The sequence below is a fragment of the Canis lupus genome, chromosome 20 (assembly GCF_011100685.1).
Source record: "Canis lupus familiaris isolate Mischka breed German Shepherd chromosome 20, alternate assembly UU_Cfam_GSD_1.0, whole genome shotgun sequence".
Lineage (NCBI taxonomy): Eukaryota > Metazoa > Chordata > Mammalia > Carnivora > Canidae > Canis > Canis lupus.
The window spans coordinates 4,683,744-4,701,210 of NC_049241.1; the positions used below are offsets into that span (position 1 = coordinate 4,683,744).

Below are 17,467 nucleotides of genomic sequence, written 5' to 3' on the forward strand. Positions count from 1 at the left end.
GGGAGCCATGGGGCTGTAGCCATACGCCAGGAGACAAGGAGCCGGGAAGGAAGCCTGAGCTCCACCCAGAGGCCTTCTCTTACTCTGAAGCCAAGTTTTGGATAAGCCCAACCCGTGCTGGTGGCCCCTTCCCCAGATCTGCGGCCCCGGTCTTGTGCCTGCCAGTTTCCCACCCGAGGCCCCCTCCTCACCACCAACCCCTCAGAAATTTCTCCCAACAATACTGCAGATTCCAGGCTGTGGCAAGAGCTGGGGCTCTTTCCAAGAAATCCTTTTCTTAGAATCTCCCTTAACCTTTGGGCTTGGGCCAGCTCCAAGACTACACTGTTTTGTTCTGGGCTGTTTTTATTGTTATTCTCTTAAAAATCTGGAGCCAGGATGTCCTGGGGCCCTGGCTCCCCCTTGGGCTGGGCCAGTTTCCTTGTGGGCAGGGGAAAGGCCTGGAGGTGGTATTGGTGGGGGGAGACGGGTGGCCTGGCAGAGAGGGAGCAGCCTTCCCGAGACAGAGGAAGTCGGCCGGGGTGTGCCCGGGAGCAAAACACGAAGCCATGAAGCTGGGGTCCATCTCAGCCAGGACAGCCCTTGGGCCCTTGGGGTGTTCCCTCAGCATCAGACCCATTGTAATTCCTCAGAGGACACAGGGAAGGACCCCAGTGCTCAGCCATAGTACTGCTAGGCCCTATCATTTGTTAAAATCCTGAAATACTGGGTCTGGGGACAGACGGGTGGTTGCTACGGCCCTGAGTCCTCCACATTCACCCCCCACCTCTACCAAACACTCCATGCCAACCCAGACCCTCCCTGGGAATTTCCAGAATGCACCTACCACCCATAAACTAAAAGGTTAATTGGGGCACAGCAGAGAGTCTTGGATGTCTGTTCTGCAATTTCAGCCACAGAGAGGGGACACCTAATACTAACCCGAGTCCCTTCAAAGCTTAATTTTAAAGTAGTTTCATCCCAAGTTCAGAGGTTTGATGAGAATGGGGTTTTGTGGGGGGGAAGGAGGAAGGTATGGGTGAGGCCTCCACCCAAACTTGCACCTACAAACCAGTTGGATAACCAAAGCCCCCTCCTCTGAAGGCATAGGAGCCACCATCAATCCATTTGCTGTGTCCCCCGAGCCTACCCCTCGACCTGTCTCCCGGCTGTGCTCCCAGCCAGGTTTGCAAGCCTAGAGCCCCGGGTGGCCGCCTGGCATTGTCTGCCTCTTGTCCCAATCTTCTGGGCACACATCTGCGCAGAGAGGCAGCGTGATGGAAGGGAGCCAAGCCTGCTCTCCTGCTGGACTTCCATCTTTTGCCCTTTAGCTGCAGCCACCAGGAACTGTCCCCCAGGACCAGGCAGGGAACCCAGGCTAGGGAAGCCCTCGGGCAGGGCTGAGAGGCCCCTGGAGAAGGTGATCTAGAGCTGTAGCAGACAGCCATGCACTCAGCTCTGGCCTATTGTTACCAAGAGGGGATGTGGCCCTGGGGTTACCAGGCCTTGCAAGTTTTTAAGAGCAGATGGAATCTGGGTTTTCTGAGTGAAATAGTGTAGCTTTTAATAAGCAGCTTTAAAAAGATTGTAATATACTTAAGTTGAATGTAAATGCCTAAGTAGGAAGGTTTCTTCTTGACAACTGTTTGCTGCTTAAGTCTCAGAATGGATGCTTGGCAGGAGGGGAGCTGGGGAGTTGGGAGCCCTGAGGAGTCCCAGTCCCAATGCCTGGGAAGGACTCTTTTCCTCACCAAGTCCATGATCCAGTAACCAGCCCAGAGGGCAAAACTCACCCTGCCCAAAAGTGATGGGGTGATTCTCATGCAATCCAGCCTCTGGCTTGTCTCTGTCGGAAGGTGCAGCTCAGGCAGAGCAGTGGTCTCCGAGCCCTGAGCAGGGAAAAGCCCTGCAGAGGGAATGGGTGGGGAGGGTGCGAGAAAGCAGGAAATGCAGTTTACAGGTGGCTGAGGAGTTTGGTGGAGTTTCTTCTTGGGGAAGGTGGGAGCCATGGGAGGCTCACAACAGTTATCCGGCCTCTGGCATGCAAATTGCATGAACTCGGCTGGGGCTGCTTTGCAAGTCAGAGAAATTGAGGGATGGGAATTACTAGGAGGCATATTTAGCTCCATGGGAGGAAAGAAGTCGGAACTGGGAGGTGTGAGTCCCCTGTCCCTGCAAGCAAGGGTTGCCCAGGGAAACTCCTCAGAGATTCCACCCTGATTCAAGGCCCAGAGGGACCTTCCAAGCACCTTAGTTCAATTCCTTCATCTGCCGGTGGATGAAACGGGGGGTGGGGGGGTGGTCCAGAGAGGGTGGTAGTTTGCCAAAGGCCAGAGGGCACACTGGCAGGACTCAGGGTGTAGACAGTCGTGGTGGAGCGGGGAGGCAGGCCGCCTGACTTCTCTCTACTGCCATCCTCTTCCTTCTCCAGAGACTCAAGTACCTGCTGACCCCGAGGGAACCCAACCGCTGGGCCGTGGAGCGCGAGGGGGCTACGCCCTACAGCTCCCGCCTGGCCGTGAACGGGGCTCTCATGAAACCGACCCACATCATAGTAGAGACCATGATGTGAGCTCTTGGGCAGACGGGCCGCTTCCCTGCTGTTTACTAACATTAGATTCTCATAGGACCAGGTTTACAGAGCTTTCTATTTGCACTAGGATTGTTTTTTTTTTTTAATTGTCACAGAAAATGTTACTCTGTGTGTGTGTGTGTTGGTGTGTGTGTGTGTGTGTGTGTGTGTGGTATTGTGCGTATGTGTATTTTGTTTTGATTTGGGGATATTTTGTACAAAAAGAAAACCCACCGGCAGATGTCCGGGACGAGGCAGAGCTTTCATATTGAATTAGATGTATTTTATGGGAACTTGGTAAATTTTTCTTTGTATTTTTTTTACATATAATTATATATACATTTAGAGATTGTCATACAGTTTTACCACTTGAATCGATCTTCTTGCCAGCAATAGATCTCGTTTTTAAAAGCAATTCTTCGGTGCTTGTGTAGCTGGCAGAAAGTTCTGCCCCCCAAAAACACAGGGTGGAATTGACCTGGACAGTAGACCCATTTTAAGGGTGTAGTACCTTCTCAGCCTGGTTCGAGTAGAAGCATATAGTGGGGCTGGGGGAGTGGGGGGAGGCCCCACTAGCTGGCCAGACCCAGAGAGGCTGGAGAAAGGAGGGCCACAAGCTTCAATGACACTTGTCTTAGCCAATAAGAGAAATGCCAAAATAATGGATCAACCTCTGAGATCAAGGGATTGACTTAAGGCAGACAGAGGAGGCCGTACAGCGCAAGTCCGATTCTCTAGAAACCGTTGTACCAGCAGCAAAACCCCACCTGGTACATTGAGATCGAGGGTGGATAGTCAGAAGGACTGTCAGGCAGGTTGTCAGCACCAGAGGGAGCGGCAAGGGCTCCCGGGAGGGCCGGTGAGGATGGCACCCTGACATTCAGGAGGCGGACTGCTTGGCTGCCGCCCATGGCCAGCGCAGCAGGAGCCAGGGATCTCAGGGCCCCAAACCTCGCACAGATGGGGCTGTTGTGTTTTATGGGATTCTATTGTGTCAGGTTCTGGCCGTTTCCCCGCTGACATGTCTTGCAGCTCCGTGTAGGAGAGAAGCATGATGTATCTGGTGAGGGACGAGGGGTGAGCCAGTGGACCAAAGGGTGTGGGCCCAGGCGTTCAGAGAGGCCTGGTGTCAGGGAGGGGTGCTTTTCTTTCCTCATCTCTCCATCCTCAGCTCTGTCCTCATCTCCCAGAGGCTGGGAAACTCCTGACAAGCTCCCCGCCCAGGGCTGCCCCAGCTCCTAGCTGGGAGTGCCAAGAGTGTTTCTGGAGGCTCCCTGAATCTTGGAGTCGGGCTAAGCGCTCCCAAGCCCTCCTCCCCATTCGGGCACAAGAGCAGCCCTTGGTGGTGGCTTGGGAGATAGTGAAGCTCTTCAGGACTTCACAACTCCTGCAGTAGCCGGTGTTGGATGCACACCACGTGGGGACCGAGGAGAGGAGGCGAGGGAGCATTTTCTAGAAAGGTAGGATTGTTCAGGGGGCTGGCACCCCAGAACTGGCTTGGCCAAGAGCCTGATTTAGAGCGGCATTCCTCTCTGAAGAAGTAGAGAAGGTACTCCACCTTTAAAATCCTGAGACGGACACGTCTCCACCCAAGCCCCCATTTGGACCTAAACTGTGCCATTTAAACTGTCACTTCCAAGTTCAGAGTCTCAACTCAACCAAAACATTGTCATGCACAAACGCCAGTGACTGCCTCGTGGGGTGCGGAGGGTGAAGCCCAGCTCAGGTGTTGAGAGCGGGGGCTCTCTGAATCCTGGAACCCTCTCCCCAAATTTGGGAGGGGAGGAGCCTCTGGTGTGTGCCCCCTCCCCAGAGGCGGAGGCAACCCTGAACCTCTTCTCTCTGGCAAGCATTCACATTTCACATTTCACTGTTTCCAAAGGATACACTCTGCCAAACAATACCCAGTCCTATTCCAAACCGTTAACAATTCTGTGTTCCTGTTTTTCTATGTATTTATGGTTGCCGCTGTGTCTGAGTTGATTTTGTTGTTGTGTCTTTTCCTAATTTTACTGAGTAGCAATGTGATCTGTTTTCCTTCGTCTCATGGAACTTAGTAAACTAACCACTGTCCACGATTGGGGACAGGTGATGTGTGGGGTCAAGGGGTGCTTGGTAAGCTGTGGCTGCCTGGGCATTTGTGGTCATCTCAGGCTATAATATCTCCCCTCCGGTAAAAAGGCTACAGTATTTGGGGTTGGTAGGTAAACTGCAACATTCTGGAAATGGCCTGAGAAAGGCTTCTTCTCATAAGATTCGCAGACCAAATTCTAGACCAAAGACACAAGCAGACCAAGTCCCCAGGCCCTGCCTGGAAGGAAGGTCAGCCACTTTCCCCGAGCCCCTCTCTTGACAATCTCCCAGTTTACCTGTCTCCAATCGGGCCCTCTTGTCTACTCCCCTGGCCCTTGTGTGTCTGCAGAACTTGGCTCTGTGAGTACAAGGTGTAATGATGCGTGACTTTGATATGTCTCCACATAAAGGAAACTTGTCATTGGAGCTCATGACTCTGGTCCTCCTGTCTCTGGAGAACAGGCAGTCCCCCCACTCTCTGCCTTGGGAATGGGTCAGAAATTCTGGTGTCCGCACCTAGCCCAGTTGGCCAGCTCTGGGAGGGATGTAAGGGAGATGGTTAAAGAACTTTCTGAGGATGCAGAAATGAGTAAGGGCCTTAGGCTAAATCTCACCCAGGGAGATGCTTCTCTGAGCCTGCCATGGGCTGTGTCGGCCCCTCCAGGGGACAGTCCTGCACAGTCAGTGCCTCCCCGGTCCGCGCCCTTGGAAAATGGGGGGCTTCTGCGAGGCCCGGAGCGCAGAACAGACCGGGCACAGCGGGCAGGGACTGGAACCAGGCTGTCCCGAGTCAGTTCCAGTTGCAGGTTCTCTGAGGGGTGTGTGGCAAGTGGCAAGTGCGTCTCCCCAGTGTTCTCCCTGAAGACCCGAGACGAGCCTTTATGAACAAGGAAGCGCTCTGTGCCCCAGCATTCAGGGACGAGGAGAAGCACCCCTCACCCCCTCCCCATCCTCAAAGGTGTGGCTCTGTAGGACAGGCGACTGCCCTCTGCCCAGCCAGAGAGGCAGCACCCCTTCACCCTGGCCCTGCACCCAGTAGCCCTCTGAGCTAGGAACTGAGATCCCTGTTGCATATGAGGAAACTGAGGCCCAGTGAAGCCAGCTGTGGAAAGAAGCAGAAGTCCTTGGGCAGGATTTAGCCTGAGGCTGTGCGGGACATTCCCAGGCAGCTAGAAGCAGCCTTGGGTGATTTCTGGGTGGCACACAGCCCCCTCTCTGTATCTCTCGTTCTCACCCCAGATCCCCAGTGCACCCCTAAAGGAGGTGGTGAAGCACGAGGGGAGCAAGCTGCTCTCTGCCTAGCACACGGTGATCTTGCATCCCCCACAGGCCGCCACGGCACGGCAGTCCATGGTCCAGCCGGCTTCTCCCCAACACTGCCCTTCTGGAAGGGGAAAAGCTCTGGGCAGCCAGTGCTCAAGGCAGAGGTGCCAGCCTTCCCCTCGAGCCTAGACACAGGCCAGGACGGATGCAAGAGAAAGCTCGAGGCGGCTAGAGGTCCCGTCCAGCCCCGAGACCCGGTGCCAGGCAGCCCCACGTAAATCGCACCGTGCAAAAATCCAACAAGCACCAACCAAACAAAATCCCGAGAGCAAAACTCAGAGAGGGGCGTGAGTAACCCGGAAGCCAGAGAACAGCATTTCCCTCGCCCCCCGCCCTGTTAACGCCTGGCCCTCAGAATGCTCTTGTTTTTAATAGGAAGCTGTTTCATTGTTCTCTTGTGGGTGTCACTACAGACGTGTTCTGACAGTTCCCTGAGGGATGGAGCATCTTGTTATATATTTGGCTTCAAATTGAGATGTTGGCTCCGTTTCTCCCCCCCTCCCCCCAATTAATTTTCGAATCCCTAGCAACTGTGACTGTATTTAGCACAAGAGAAAGCTGAGATCGTGGGTCTTGCCTCCTTCCAGAAATATGTCTGGCTCATCAGGACTTTTTTTTAAGACTTCAAAATATTTTTAAGATATTTTAAACTTTTGTAAAAAAAAAAAAACAACAACCAACGAGACTCTTCTGAGGAGGAACATTTGTATCTGAATAAGATCCTCGGTGTATAATTCAGTCTTGCAGTATACAAGCTTTTGTGTATAAATGTTTTATGATATAATCCCTGTATTTCGCAGGGCTCTTCTTTTCCTCTTTTGCTTTTTAGATAAATATGTATATCGATATTTTAAATTCATCTTTGCTTTTTTTTAGAGGAGTTTGTAATCACCTTATAACATGAAAATAAACATTTCCTTTTTAAAATCCAACACGTGTGGGTTCTGTTTTTGAGGAGGCTGTTTTTCCTCGTGGTATTGCCATCTGGGGTCGGAGACACTGAGGCGGAAGACCCCTCCTGGAGGGGATGCCTCAAGGGCACACAGCAGGTCTGTGAAAGAGTTGTCCTCCGACTCCTGGGTCTACTCTGGCTGGTTCCACCAACCCTGGGGACCGACGCCCACCTGCCGCACACCCAGCTGGGAGACCTCACATCAGTCTGTCTCCCCACCTGGAATAAACCATCACCCCCTTCAAGGCTTCGGGCTGACAAGAGGTGATGCACCAGGGGTAGTTGCTTCCTGACGCCCAAGCAGGGGCTTTCTGATGGCCAAGTCTGAGTGGGGCAGGCTGCAGGGAGGAGGCAAGTCCTAGAGGGATGCAAATAGAAATCATGCCACAGACACTGGGGCCTCGGAAGGTGGGGGACACTTCAGGACCCCAGAAAATAAGTGGTTGGCATAGATGTCCTCTGCCTTGGGAATCATGTACCCAACCCACTGTTACAGATGGGGAAATGGGCCGGAAGAGAGGCTTGGCCTCACTGGGGTCACAGGGCAGGTCAATGTTTTGGGCAGATTGATGAGTAGGCAAGTTCAGGGAAGCCTGCTGGGTCCTTTCCCCAACTTCCCAGACCAAAAAAACACCTCTCAGTAACTCATTATAGACGATGTTAAAATAAAACACCACTCCTTCAGCTCTTCCTCTGGCTATTGGCTTTTTGGATGGCCTCCCTCCTCCCTGAGTGTCTTGGCCATAAAACTTGTGTTCAAACCGTACCTCCATCCTTTACTACCTGTGTGACTTAGGGCAAATTACTTAACATCTCTGTGCCCCATTTCCTCACCTCTAACACTGGAATGATAACAGCCTCCTCTGAAGGCTATAGGAGGATCCAGGAGATTCTTGAAAAGCACACAGAACAGGGCCTACACGCAGCCAGTCTGTGGGACGGGGCTGCTTCTCCAGGTCATGACCTGCCCCTGCCTCCCTCCCATTGCAGAAGGGCTCTGAACCTGTCACCCAGAACTAAGAAGAGTAGTGGTGCCCTGTGCACAGCTCACTTTGGGCTCCCTGGCCCAACCACATAATTGCACCCAATGCGGGCTGGCCATGCTAGCACCCCTCCAGTGATGGGGCGCTCACTCCATCCTGCATAGCTGATGGAAAGAAGCTCTTCCTCCGCCCACACAGAGCTGCAGCGAGGACATGTCCTCTGGGCTCATCCTGCCTGGGATGCCCTGGGAAGATTCATCGATGGGGCCCCACCCAGCACCCTTTAGGGGCTCCATGCAGCAGACCCGCCACTCGCCTGCCTCACTGGCTTCCCCCTGCAGACAGAATGAAATCCATAGTCCCTAACCAGAGCCTTACCACTGGGCCCTGCAAACCTCCAGCCTGGTCTCCCCACTCTGCTTCTGGGCCTCCTTTCTCTTTCTTGAACCCACCAAGCTCACGCCCACCTCCGAGCATGTGCACTTGCTGTGCCCTCTGCCTAGGACACAGTTCCTCCCGGTCTCCACAGGGTTGACTCCTGCCTTTAAAGGTCTCAGCACAAATTATTCCTTCAGAGAAGTCCTTCCTGACCCCATTCTATCCCCATGGTTGGTTTTTTTCCACTGCACTCTATACCTGCTGAAAAACCTCCTCACGGTTTGCTCCCCTGGTCACTGTCTGTCTTCCCTAGAATATAAGCCCCACGCAGACAGGACCTCATCTGTCATGTTCATGCTGTTTTCCCAGGGGCTAGAATGATGTGTAGCCCAAGCAGACTTTTTGGATGCATGAATTAATTAAAAGCAGGGAAGATGTCCTAAGATCCAAATGGAAGCTGACTATTGCCAGCCTATGATGAGAAACAAACAAGCAAACAAAAAAACAGATACCACAGTCTGGCTGCATTTAAATAATTTTATTTAAAAAATCATTCCAACAGCACCCCATCCCCAGCTCCTACGTCACTGCAACCCCTGACAACAGATTTACACATAGGCCCCAAACAGACCCCAAATGGCCTTTGCAATGCAGCCCCCTTGGCATGTGCTTCCCGAGAGCCCTAAGAAAACCCCATGTAGAAAAATACTTTACAAGGAATATGCTCTAATCTCAGCCAGAGAAAAATACAGCTTTTGGGGGTGGAAGGGGCATGTCACAGGAGCTATACCCAAAATGCATAGGCAGGCAGGATGCTCACCAGGGACGGGCATCGGGAAATGTCAAGTCTGGGATCTATGATCCCCATTGAGAAGCCAGAAGAAATATTGCATATGAGAAGGCCAGCCACGGCCAGGGGCCACCTGCCGGGCCTGGTTGCATACATCTGGGGGATGGCAGAGGCCTCAGCCCAAGAAGGTGGGGGGGGTGGCAAGAGGGGCAAACTGGTCGGGGTCCGAGTCGGGATGCCACTTCCCTCATCTGCAGTCGAACGCAGCTCTTCTGAGCAGACGCCCTGGGAGTGTGGCCTGTCCAGCCCTGTCACTTGACAGAGGTCCAGAGAGGCCGGGCAACTTGCCTAAGTTCACTCAGTTGTGGCTGCCAGTAGCCATGTCTCTGCTATGTCACCCCCTGGCCCCCCAAGCTGAGGGCTCTCTTGGCTTTTGCTCAGTGCCTCTGCGATGGGTGGGCAGTGCCCTTTCACCCCAGGGGTGAGTGTTTACACAGGAATCCAAGGTAGCAGAGGCATTGGGCAGTTGGCCGGCATGAAGGGCTCTCTGGGGAAGGCAGGGAGTGGCAGGGTGTGGGGAGGTCGAGGGAGGAGAAGAGGGAATGCAGGCCTTCAGGGAGAGTGTGGGCAGGGCGCCCAATGGGCATGGTTCTGGCCATGACAGGGAGGCCGGTCCCTACTCAGAGACTCTCCACCTCTTGATTGTCCAGAGAGGGTCAGACCCAGAGGGCGTCACAGAGCAACCAAGCAGCAATCCAGAGCAAAAAGAAGACACCTCTTGACTCCCCATCTCATCCCTTAAGCGGGAGAGCATTTCAGGGGCCTCCATGGGACAGAAGCACGGAGGACACAGGCAGGAGTGGGTGCTCCATTTTCCTGAGACCCCTTTAAGAGCAAAGCAAATCCCCAGACCTGACTGAATCCTGCCGGCCCACCTCCATCCCTGGGGCCACAGCCAGACCACCAGGTGAAGGCCTGTGCTCTTCCCCAAATCAAAAGGGTTCCTGGTCTGCAGGGTTCATTGTCTGAGGACAATGACTTTAAGGGATGCTGGTGCTTCCAGATTTCAAGTGGGAATAAACTTCCTTAAAGGACCCCTCTGGACACTCACCTCTGGGTGTGAGGGGGATGGCCTGTCTCTGGCCTGTGTGCCTGCCTCTGTCTCTGTGCCTCCCTCTCCTGGTCTCTCCTCCCTCACTGGTTTGGATACTGAAGAGGAGCTGTATCATCTTACATATCCTATCTCTATGGTTTTCCCATCTCCACAGAAATGGCAGGTGAATGAAAACTCTGGGGTCTTCTCCCCCAAACGACTCCCTCCCATCATGAGGGGCTGGGCCCAAGAGGGGTGTGTCCATATGGATTTGCACCTGTGCCTCCTACAAAAGAAGCGGGAGGGGCTGAGAGCCCAGAGCCTGGCACTGAGCTTGCCCCAAGGGTCCAGAACTATGGCCTCAAATCCCAGAGGCTTCAGGCCAGAGATGCCGAAATGCAAGAATCACCCACTTCCAGATTCGACAGGCCGATGTTTCCTGGGTTCAGCCACCCCAGCTCAAGAGTCCCTTAAGAATGAGGATGCCAGCAAGCCCCAAAAACCAGAATTCTGGAGACGGAAAGGGGCTAGACTCCCACCCTGAGGGGCATCCCTCTTGGTGAGAGGCTGTCCAGAACCAGTGCCCCACCCCCACTGCCGCACCCTAAAGGCTCCCACTGGGGGGAAACTAACTACCTGAGCCTGTGTGGATACATTGCCCCGATGCCTCACACCTCAGTCCGTGACTGCACTGCACTGGGGGTATCCAGTTCCCACTCTCTCACCTCCTGTGACAGGGAGCCCACTCCCCCCGGCCACTCCATAGCTCTCCTGGGAGAAAGCACTGCCTACACTGAGCCGTGCTCCCTGGCCCCAGACCCCTCTTCTCCCAGCTGAGCGGCCTGTCTCAGCTCCTACTGAGTAGGGCTCCTCTGGACATCCTGGAGACCCGATATGAAGAAAGACCTAGATGTCACTCCAACTGGGGCAGGGACCTCACTGCCTGGTACTCCAGGCACCACTGAACCAGAGAATAGAGACAGGTTCCGGCCCATGACTCGGAGCCTCCCAGACAGACAGACGGATGAGTGAGTGGCCACGTCTCCAGCCCAGTTACAGGCCTGGAGGCCAGGATCTACTCCCGTGGCTCCTTGGGTGTCCAGACCACACGCTGACTTCAGAGCATCCGGGGGCTGCTGGGGCCTGGTGCTCGTGGGGCTCGGCTGCTCTGTGCCAGCGGGTTGCGGCTGATGACCAGGGCCAGGACATCACCGGCCTCCGCCAGGAGCGGCACGGCCAGGCAGCAGTCGAAGTCCCGCGTGCGAACGTGGTTGACCTGCACGGGACACAGCCAAGGGGACAGACGGCATCAGCTGAGCCCCGGGCTGAAGCAGGCAGGAATCGTGAGATCTCCTCAAGTGGGGGCCCCGCCCCAGCCCAGACACCCGGTAAATCTAGAACATTCACAGAGAGGAAGTCCTCCTCCGTGTAGTTCTCCTTCAGCCCTTCTGCTTGGGGTTTATCAAAGAGAAACCCCTAAGGGGATGCCAGTACATCCTTCCCACTCCCCCAACACCTACGTCCCTCTCCCTTTTTTTAACATAAAAGAGCAGACCACACACTCGGCTTCCTGCCTAGAATTCCACGACATTGCTTTGCTTCTGTTTTATTTTTATTTGACATTGACCTTCTATATGTCAAGCGAGGGGTGCTGGATTCTCATTCCTAAGTGACATGAAAGGCTTCCTTTCAAAATAAGGTTGAAAAAACTCCACCACCCGTTTAAAGGAAACACGGTCCGTAAAGGTAGTGCGAGTACAGCAGAAACCACACCAAAGAAACAAAAGTAGCTGCGGCGTGGGGAAGGCGGTGCAGGGCAGCCGCGCCGGGACTCTCCCAGAACTTTCCATCCATGCACCTGCATTTCCCAGGCTCCCTTGCACTTAGCAAGGTCATGTGACTGATTCTGGCCAATAGGCTGTGATGGGGGATGACACCTGTCACTTCTAGGTGAAGGCAGAAAAACCCACATGTGATTTTCCCGGCCGGGTTCCTGTGTCACGTGGTCTAAGGCATTGGCATGAGGGTAGAGCCCCATTAGCCTGGGAGAGGAAGCCTATGCCAGCCTACAGTGGGCAAATACGGTCGGTGTGTGTGAAGCCAGTGAGATTCGGGGTTGCTACAGCAACACGACCGGGCCTAACCTGACTATAGGGCTGCTGTTACCATTCCCTTCCACAGGAAGCTGGGGCTCAGAGGCAGGAGGTGACTTGCCTAAGGCCACTCAGCCAGTGTAGAAGTGAGGCTCTTTCAGGGCGCCTGGGTGGCTCAGCGGTTGAGCATCTACCTTCAGCCCAGGGCATGATCCGGGGTCCTGAGATGGAGTCCCGTATCGGGCTCCCGGCATGGAGCCTGCTTCTCCCTCTGCCTGTGTCTCTGCCTCTCTCTGTGTGTCTCTCATGAATAAATAAATAAAATCTTAAAAAAAAGTGGGGCTCTTTCCCCACGAGGCAAAGGAAAGCCACACCATCCACAGTGCCCCCAGCTCAGCATTACCTGAAGGACCCTGTCGAATGGCCGGAGGCCCCCACGTTGGGCTGGCCCATCGGGGCGCACAGTGTGGACATAGACACCCTTCTCCAGGAGGCCGTCAGAGACACTAAAACCAAAGTCATTCCGCAAGGGGTCCTTGTGCAGGGTCACCTGGGAGCAGAAGGAGGAGGAGGTCCCTGGAGCTCTGACCTTTGCCCCAGCTCCCCACAGTGACCCAAATTCCTCAGCGTGGGACCCACGCCCAGCGTGCTGCCTAGCTGTGCTCCCCACCACTTCACTGCCTTTGCCGCGTGGCACCCCCTCGCCATCTCCACTGCAGCACACCCTCCAGTTCACGGCACTAGTCATACTGGGGAAGCTGGGGAAGGGGCGCCTTCTCAGTTCTTCAATCCTCTCCCTTCCCCCCAGGAGCAAGTCTCCATGGGGTATCCACGGGTCCCCAACACTTGCTCATCGCCCAATTTACCAAGAGACTTGGAACCTTCTGAGGGCTACAGGCTGAGAGGTCTCTTCTCTTCTGTTTGTTTTTCTTTATGGCAACCTACAGATGGCAAGGAAGGCTGGCTTCTCCTTTAAGGATGTGATATATATATACACACACACACATACACATATACGTGTATCCTATCTAAACACATTTATATATTATATATACACATGCACTAATTTAAGTAGGGAAAAAGTGAGTCTACTTAAAAAAAACTGCTATATTCATAGCAGCCCAGTATATCACAGGGGTATGCATGTGTGTGGATCACCCAAATGATGAGAATTTTGGAAAGTCCAACCTAATACAGAATCGTGTTTGGTGGAGGAAAATGAAGCCCAGGGAGCAGAGGCCCATGTAGAGCCCCTAGTGGGTCCTCACGACACCAGGACACGCATCCTGGCTTCCTGTGCCCAGCCCCAGCGCCCACCTTGTGCATCTCCAAGGGTGTTGGCAGCAGCAGCTCCTGTATCTCTTCAGGGGATGCTCCTCGTACCTCCTGGCCTCTCCGCCAGGGCCGCTGGCTGGGCCTGCCCTCGAGGGCCACGTTCTGCACCGTGCCCGTCATGATGGATGCCTGTGGACACACAGCCCTTCACTCAGACGCCTGTCTGCTCCCTATTTGGAGCCGGCATCTGTGGACACCTCCTTTGTGCCAGCCTTCAAGGTCACAACAGTGAACAGCATAGACAGGATCCCTGCCCTCCTGGGGCTCTCCATCTGCTGGTGGGCAGGGATGGGGGGTCCTCGATCACACCAGCAATCAGAATACTAATTGTTGGTGCTGAATGATTAACACTTACTCTGTGCCAAGCTCGGTTCTACATATTATACACGGAGAATTCCTCTTGTTCTCTATGATACTGAGACAGGCAAATGCCATTTTTGGGGTCCATTTTACAGGTGAGGAAATCGAGGCTAAGAGAAATGATGATTTGAACTCAGAGTCTGGTTTCAAAATCAAAGGTCTTAGCCACTCTGCTATCTTGCTAATCATAAAAATAAGATAAAATCACACACAAAACCTAAAAGAGTTTACGACCTCAAGATTCTCACTAAAAGATCTTAAAGGATGAACTCAGAAGGAAAAAATAGAATGCAAGAAGCAACAGTGAGCAAAGAAAATAATTGCCTACCACCCTAATGAGTACTGACGAAAGCCCCACATTAATTAACTTTGAGCAATTTAAACAAGCAGGGAGGGACAGCCAGGTGGCTCAGCGGTCGAGCGGCTGCCTTCAGCCCAGGGCATGATCCTGGAGACCCCAGATCAAGTCCCGCATCGGGTTCCCCGCAGGGTGCCTGGTTCTCCCTCTGCCTGTGTCTCTGCCTCTCTCTGTGTGTCTCTCATGAATAAATAAATAAAACGTTTAAAAAAAAAGAAATAAAGCAGGGAAGTAAGAGGAGTTTAGAGGGAAGTGTAAACATTCTACAGGCCCTGTCCCATTCAGGAGCAGGACCAAAGGCATTGATTAGACTTTGTTAGAAAAACCAAAGCAGGGACACCTGCGTGGCTCAGCGGTTGAGCGTCTGCCTTCAGCCCAGGGTGGGATCCTGGAGACCCCGGATCAAGTTCTGCGTCAGGCTCCCTGCATGGAGCCTGCTTCTCTTTCTACCTGTGTGTCTCTGCCTCTCTCTGTGTCTCATGAATAATCAAAATCTTAAAAAAAAAAAAAAAAAAAAAAGAAAAAGAAAAAGCAAAGCAAAGATAGTGGAAATTCAAGGCAAAGTCAATTGGGCCTGGTCTTTTCAAAAAGTCAGTGACACAGTCTATCCATAGAATGGAATATTATTCAGCTATAAAAAGCATGAAGTACTGATACATTCTTCAACATTAAGCTAAATGAAAAAAGTCAGACACGAAATTCACCAAGAAGTTATAGCAATCATGAATTTATATGAAACTAACAATATAACCTCAAAGGATGGAAAACAAAAATTGACAATGTCAAAAATTTGCCAAATCACCACTCATGATGGGAATTTTATCATACTGCTAACAAAAAAACCCATAAAGATAAATAAAGCATATAGCATTTCATAAGGATGCAGATTTGAACAAGTTTATGACAATCTTGATCTGCAGAGAAACCTACACCCAACAAAAGGGAATCTGCATTGTTTTGCAGGCATACATGAAATGTGATACTAAAACCGATCAGATCCTAGGCCACAAAGAAAGAAGTCTTAGCAAACTCCAAAGAATTAATAGCAAATTGAACATATTTTCTGGCCATAGTACATATGAATTAAAAGCAAATATGAATTTGTTATAAAATTTAGGTTTAAGGGCAGCCCAGGTGGCTCAGCGGTTTAACACTGCCTTCAGCCCAGCATGTGATCCTGGAGTCCTGGGATCAAGTCCCACATCCGGGCTTCCTGCGTGGAGCCTGCTTCTCCCTCTGCCTCTGTCTCTGCCTCTCTCTCTCTCTTTCTCTGTGTCTCTCATGAATAAATAAATAAAATATTTTTTTAAAATGGGGGTTTAAAAAAACCTTTCCACTTCTGTGTAATTCAAGGGATTAACTAAAATCATAATAGATATTTTTAAAATATTTGGAATTAACTGATCAACAAAAGTATCCAAATGCAGCCAAAGCAGAGCTGATGGGTAAAATCATTGCTTAAGATTCACTATGGCAGAAAACAAGGAAGACTGAAAACTAAGAAGCTAAGAAACCAGGAAAAGTATCATTATTTAAACACAAATAAAGAGTCTAGGTGGCTTAGCGGTTGAGCGTCTGCCTTTGGCTCAGGGCACGATCCCGGACTCCAGGATCGAGTCCCACATCGGGCTCCCTGCAGGGAGCCTGCTTCTCCCTCTGCCTGTGTCTCTGCCTCTACCTCTGTGTTTCTCATGAATAAATAAATAAAATCTTTAAATAAATAAATAAGCAAACACAAATAAAGTAGAAGCTAAACACAGAAATGAGTAAGATAGAAAACAATGAAACATAAGAGAGTATTAACAAAGCCAAAAATCAGTTCTTTGAATTGGCAAGACTGATGGAGGAAAAAAATTGGCACTAATCAGTAATATTAGGGGCAGGGATGCCTGGGGGGTCAGCAGTTTAGCGTCAGCCTTCGGCTCAGGGTGTGATCCTGGGGTCCTAGGATCGAGTCCTGCATCAGGCTCCCTGCAAGGAACCTGCATATCCCTCTGCCTCTGTCTCTGCCACTCTCTCTGTGTCTCTTATGAATGAATAAATAGAAAATCTTTAAAAATAATAATAATAGTATTAGGGGCAAAAGCACAGATAAGGTGGAAGTTTAAATTATTGCTCACAGAGTAAGAAGGAGCTTCTGAAATGATCCAGTTGGATCCTTCCCAGCCTGTTCCACTGTGGGCAACACTGACCTCACACAAAGCTGTATTCACTTCTCAGCAACCCTGACCCCTCATGCCCTGTGCTGTCCCTGGGGTTGACACCCACATGCCTCCACAGGGCATGCCCACAACCATGTCCACATACCGCACCTGCACACACAGACACCCGATCTGCCCCTCTGCCTCCAAATGTGCACTCGGACACACATGCTCTGAACATAACCTCAGCATTTGTGTGTACGTGAGCATGCTCCCACGCAGGCACACACACATGCACACATGATGACGCCAGACACGTTCATAGGTGTACACACGTCGATGTGCCATACCACAGTGCTCTCGATCACACTTTTGTATGTGTCCATGCAGTCTGCACGTGTGTGAAGACCTTTACATAGAGGGGGCTGAGCGAGTGCATGATACACACGACGCTGGAACAGGATTCCATCCACATGCTCGCCTCCTACGGGCACTCACATCAGTGTGTCCATGCACAGGGGCCCCCAGGAAGGTCTGTGGGGCAGGTGGCCCTACCTCCAGTTCCCTCAGCAGCTCTGACTGACCACATGACTCCAGGTCCTCAAGGGCTTCTCCGAACATGCGCCAGAAGCCCTCCTCACGGGCAGGGCCAGGGGCTGGGCTGTAACGTAGGAACCAGAAAGCGTCAACTCCTGGTGGGCGGGTGGGCGGGCAGGCGGGCTGGGGCCTGACAAGTCTTCGGGGCCCCAGGGCCCAGTGTTGCGCTCGAGGGGCCTTAGGGTGGGCGGGCGGGCAGGCGGGCAGGCAGGCGGGCGTCCTCGGTGGCAGTGCTGGGGCCCCGGGGCAGTGGTTGGTGACACGGAATGGGGGGAAGACGCAGTTAGGGGCGACCAGGACTGTCGGTGGCCAGTTAGAACAGGGGCAGATGAGACGGGGTGGAGAGCGGTGACACAGGACGCCTGGGAAGAGAGACAGACAGACGGACGGACAGACAGACAGAGAGGAGATCCATGGTGTAGCCCCAGAGGACGGCCCCT

At 52.5% G+C, this 17,467-nt stretch overlaps 2 protein-coding genes across 12 annotated transcripts in view; one reads left to right on the plus strand and one right to left on the minus strand.

Moving 5' to 3' along the window:
- SLC6A6 (solute carrier family 6 member 6) overlaps positions 1-6,648 on the plus strand; it is an 85,031-nt gene extending 78,383 nt beyond the window's left edge. For 3 of the 4 annotated variants that reach the window (XM_038565540.1, XM_038565539.1, XM_038565538.1), the window contains one exon: positions 2,411-2,551. In XM_038565540.1, the coding sequence (XP_038421468.1) occupies positions 2,411-2,551 (141 nt within the window). Of the gene's footprint in view, positions 1-2,410 lie in introns of all 4 variants that reach the window. The other variant, XM_038565537.1, reaches the window with a different exon arrangement.
- A 2,141-nt stretch (positions 6,649-8,789) lies between these two features.
- GRIP2 (glutamate receptor interacting protein 2) overlaps positions 8,790-17,467 on the minus strand; it is a 97,206-nt gene continuing 88,528 nt past the window's right edge. For 5 of the 8 annotated variants that reach the window (XM_038565546.1, XM_038565541.1, XM_038565542.1 and 2 more), the window contains 5 exons: positions 16,986-17,091; positions 13,554-13,700; positions 13,103-13,177; positions 12,640-12,786; positions 8,790-11,419 (listed from right to left, as the gene is read on the minus strand). In XM_038565546.1, coding sequence (XP_038421474.1) covers positions 11,261-11,419; positions 12,640-12,786; positions 13,103-13,177; positions 13,554-13,700; positions 16,986-17,091 — 634 coding nt within the window. In that variant the 3' untranslated portion in view covers positions 8,790-11,260. Of the gene's footprint in view, positions 11,420-12,639; positions 12,787-13,102; positions 13,178-13,553; positions 13,701-16,985; positions 17,092-17,219; positions 17,390-17,467 lie in introns of those variants that run through there. The other 3 variants (XM_038565545.1, XM_038565548.1, XM_038565547.1) reach the window with 2 other exon arrangements.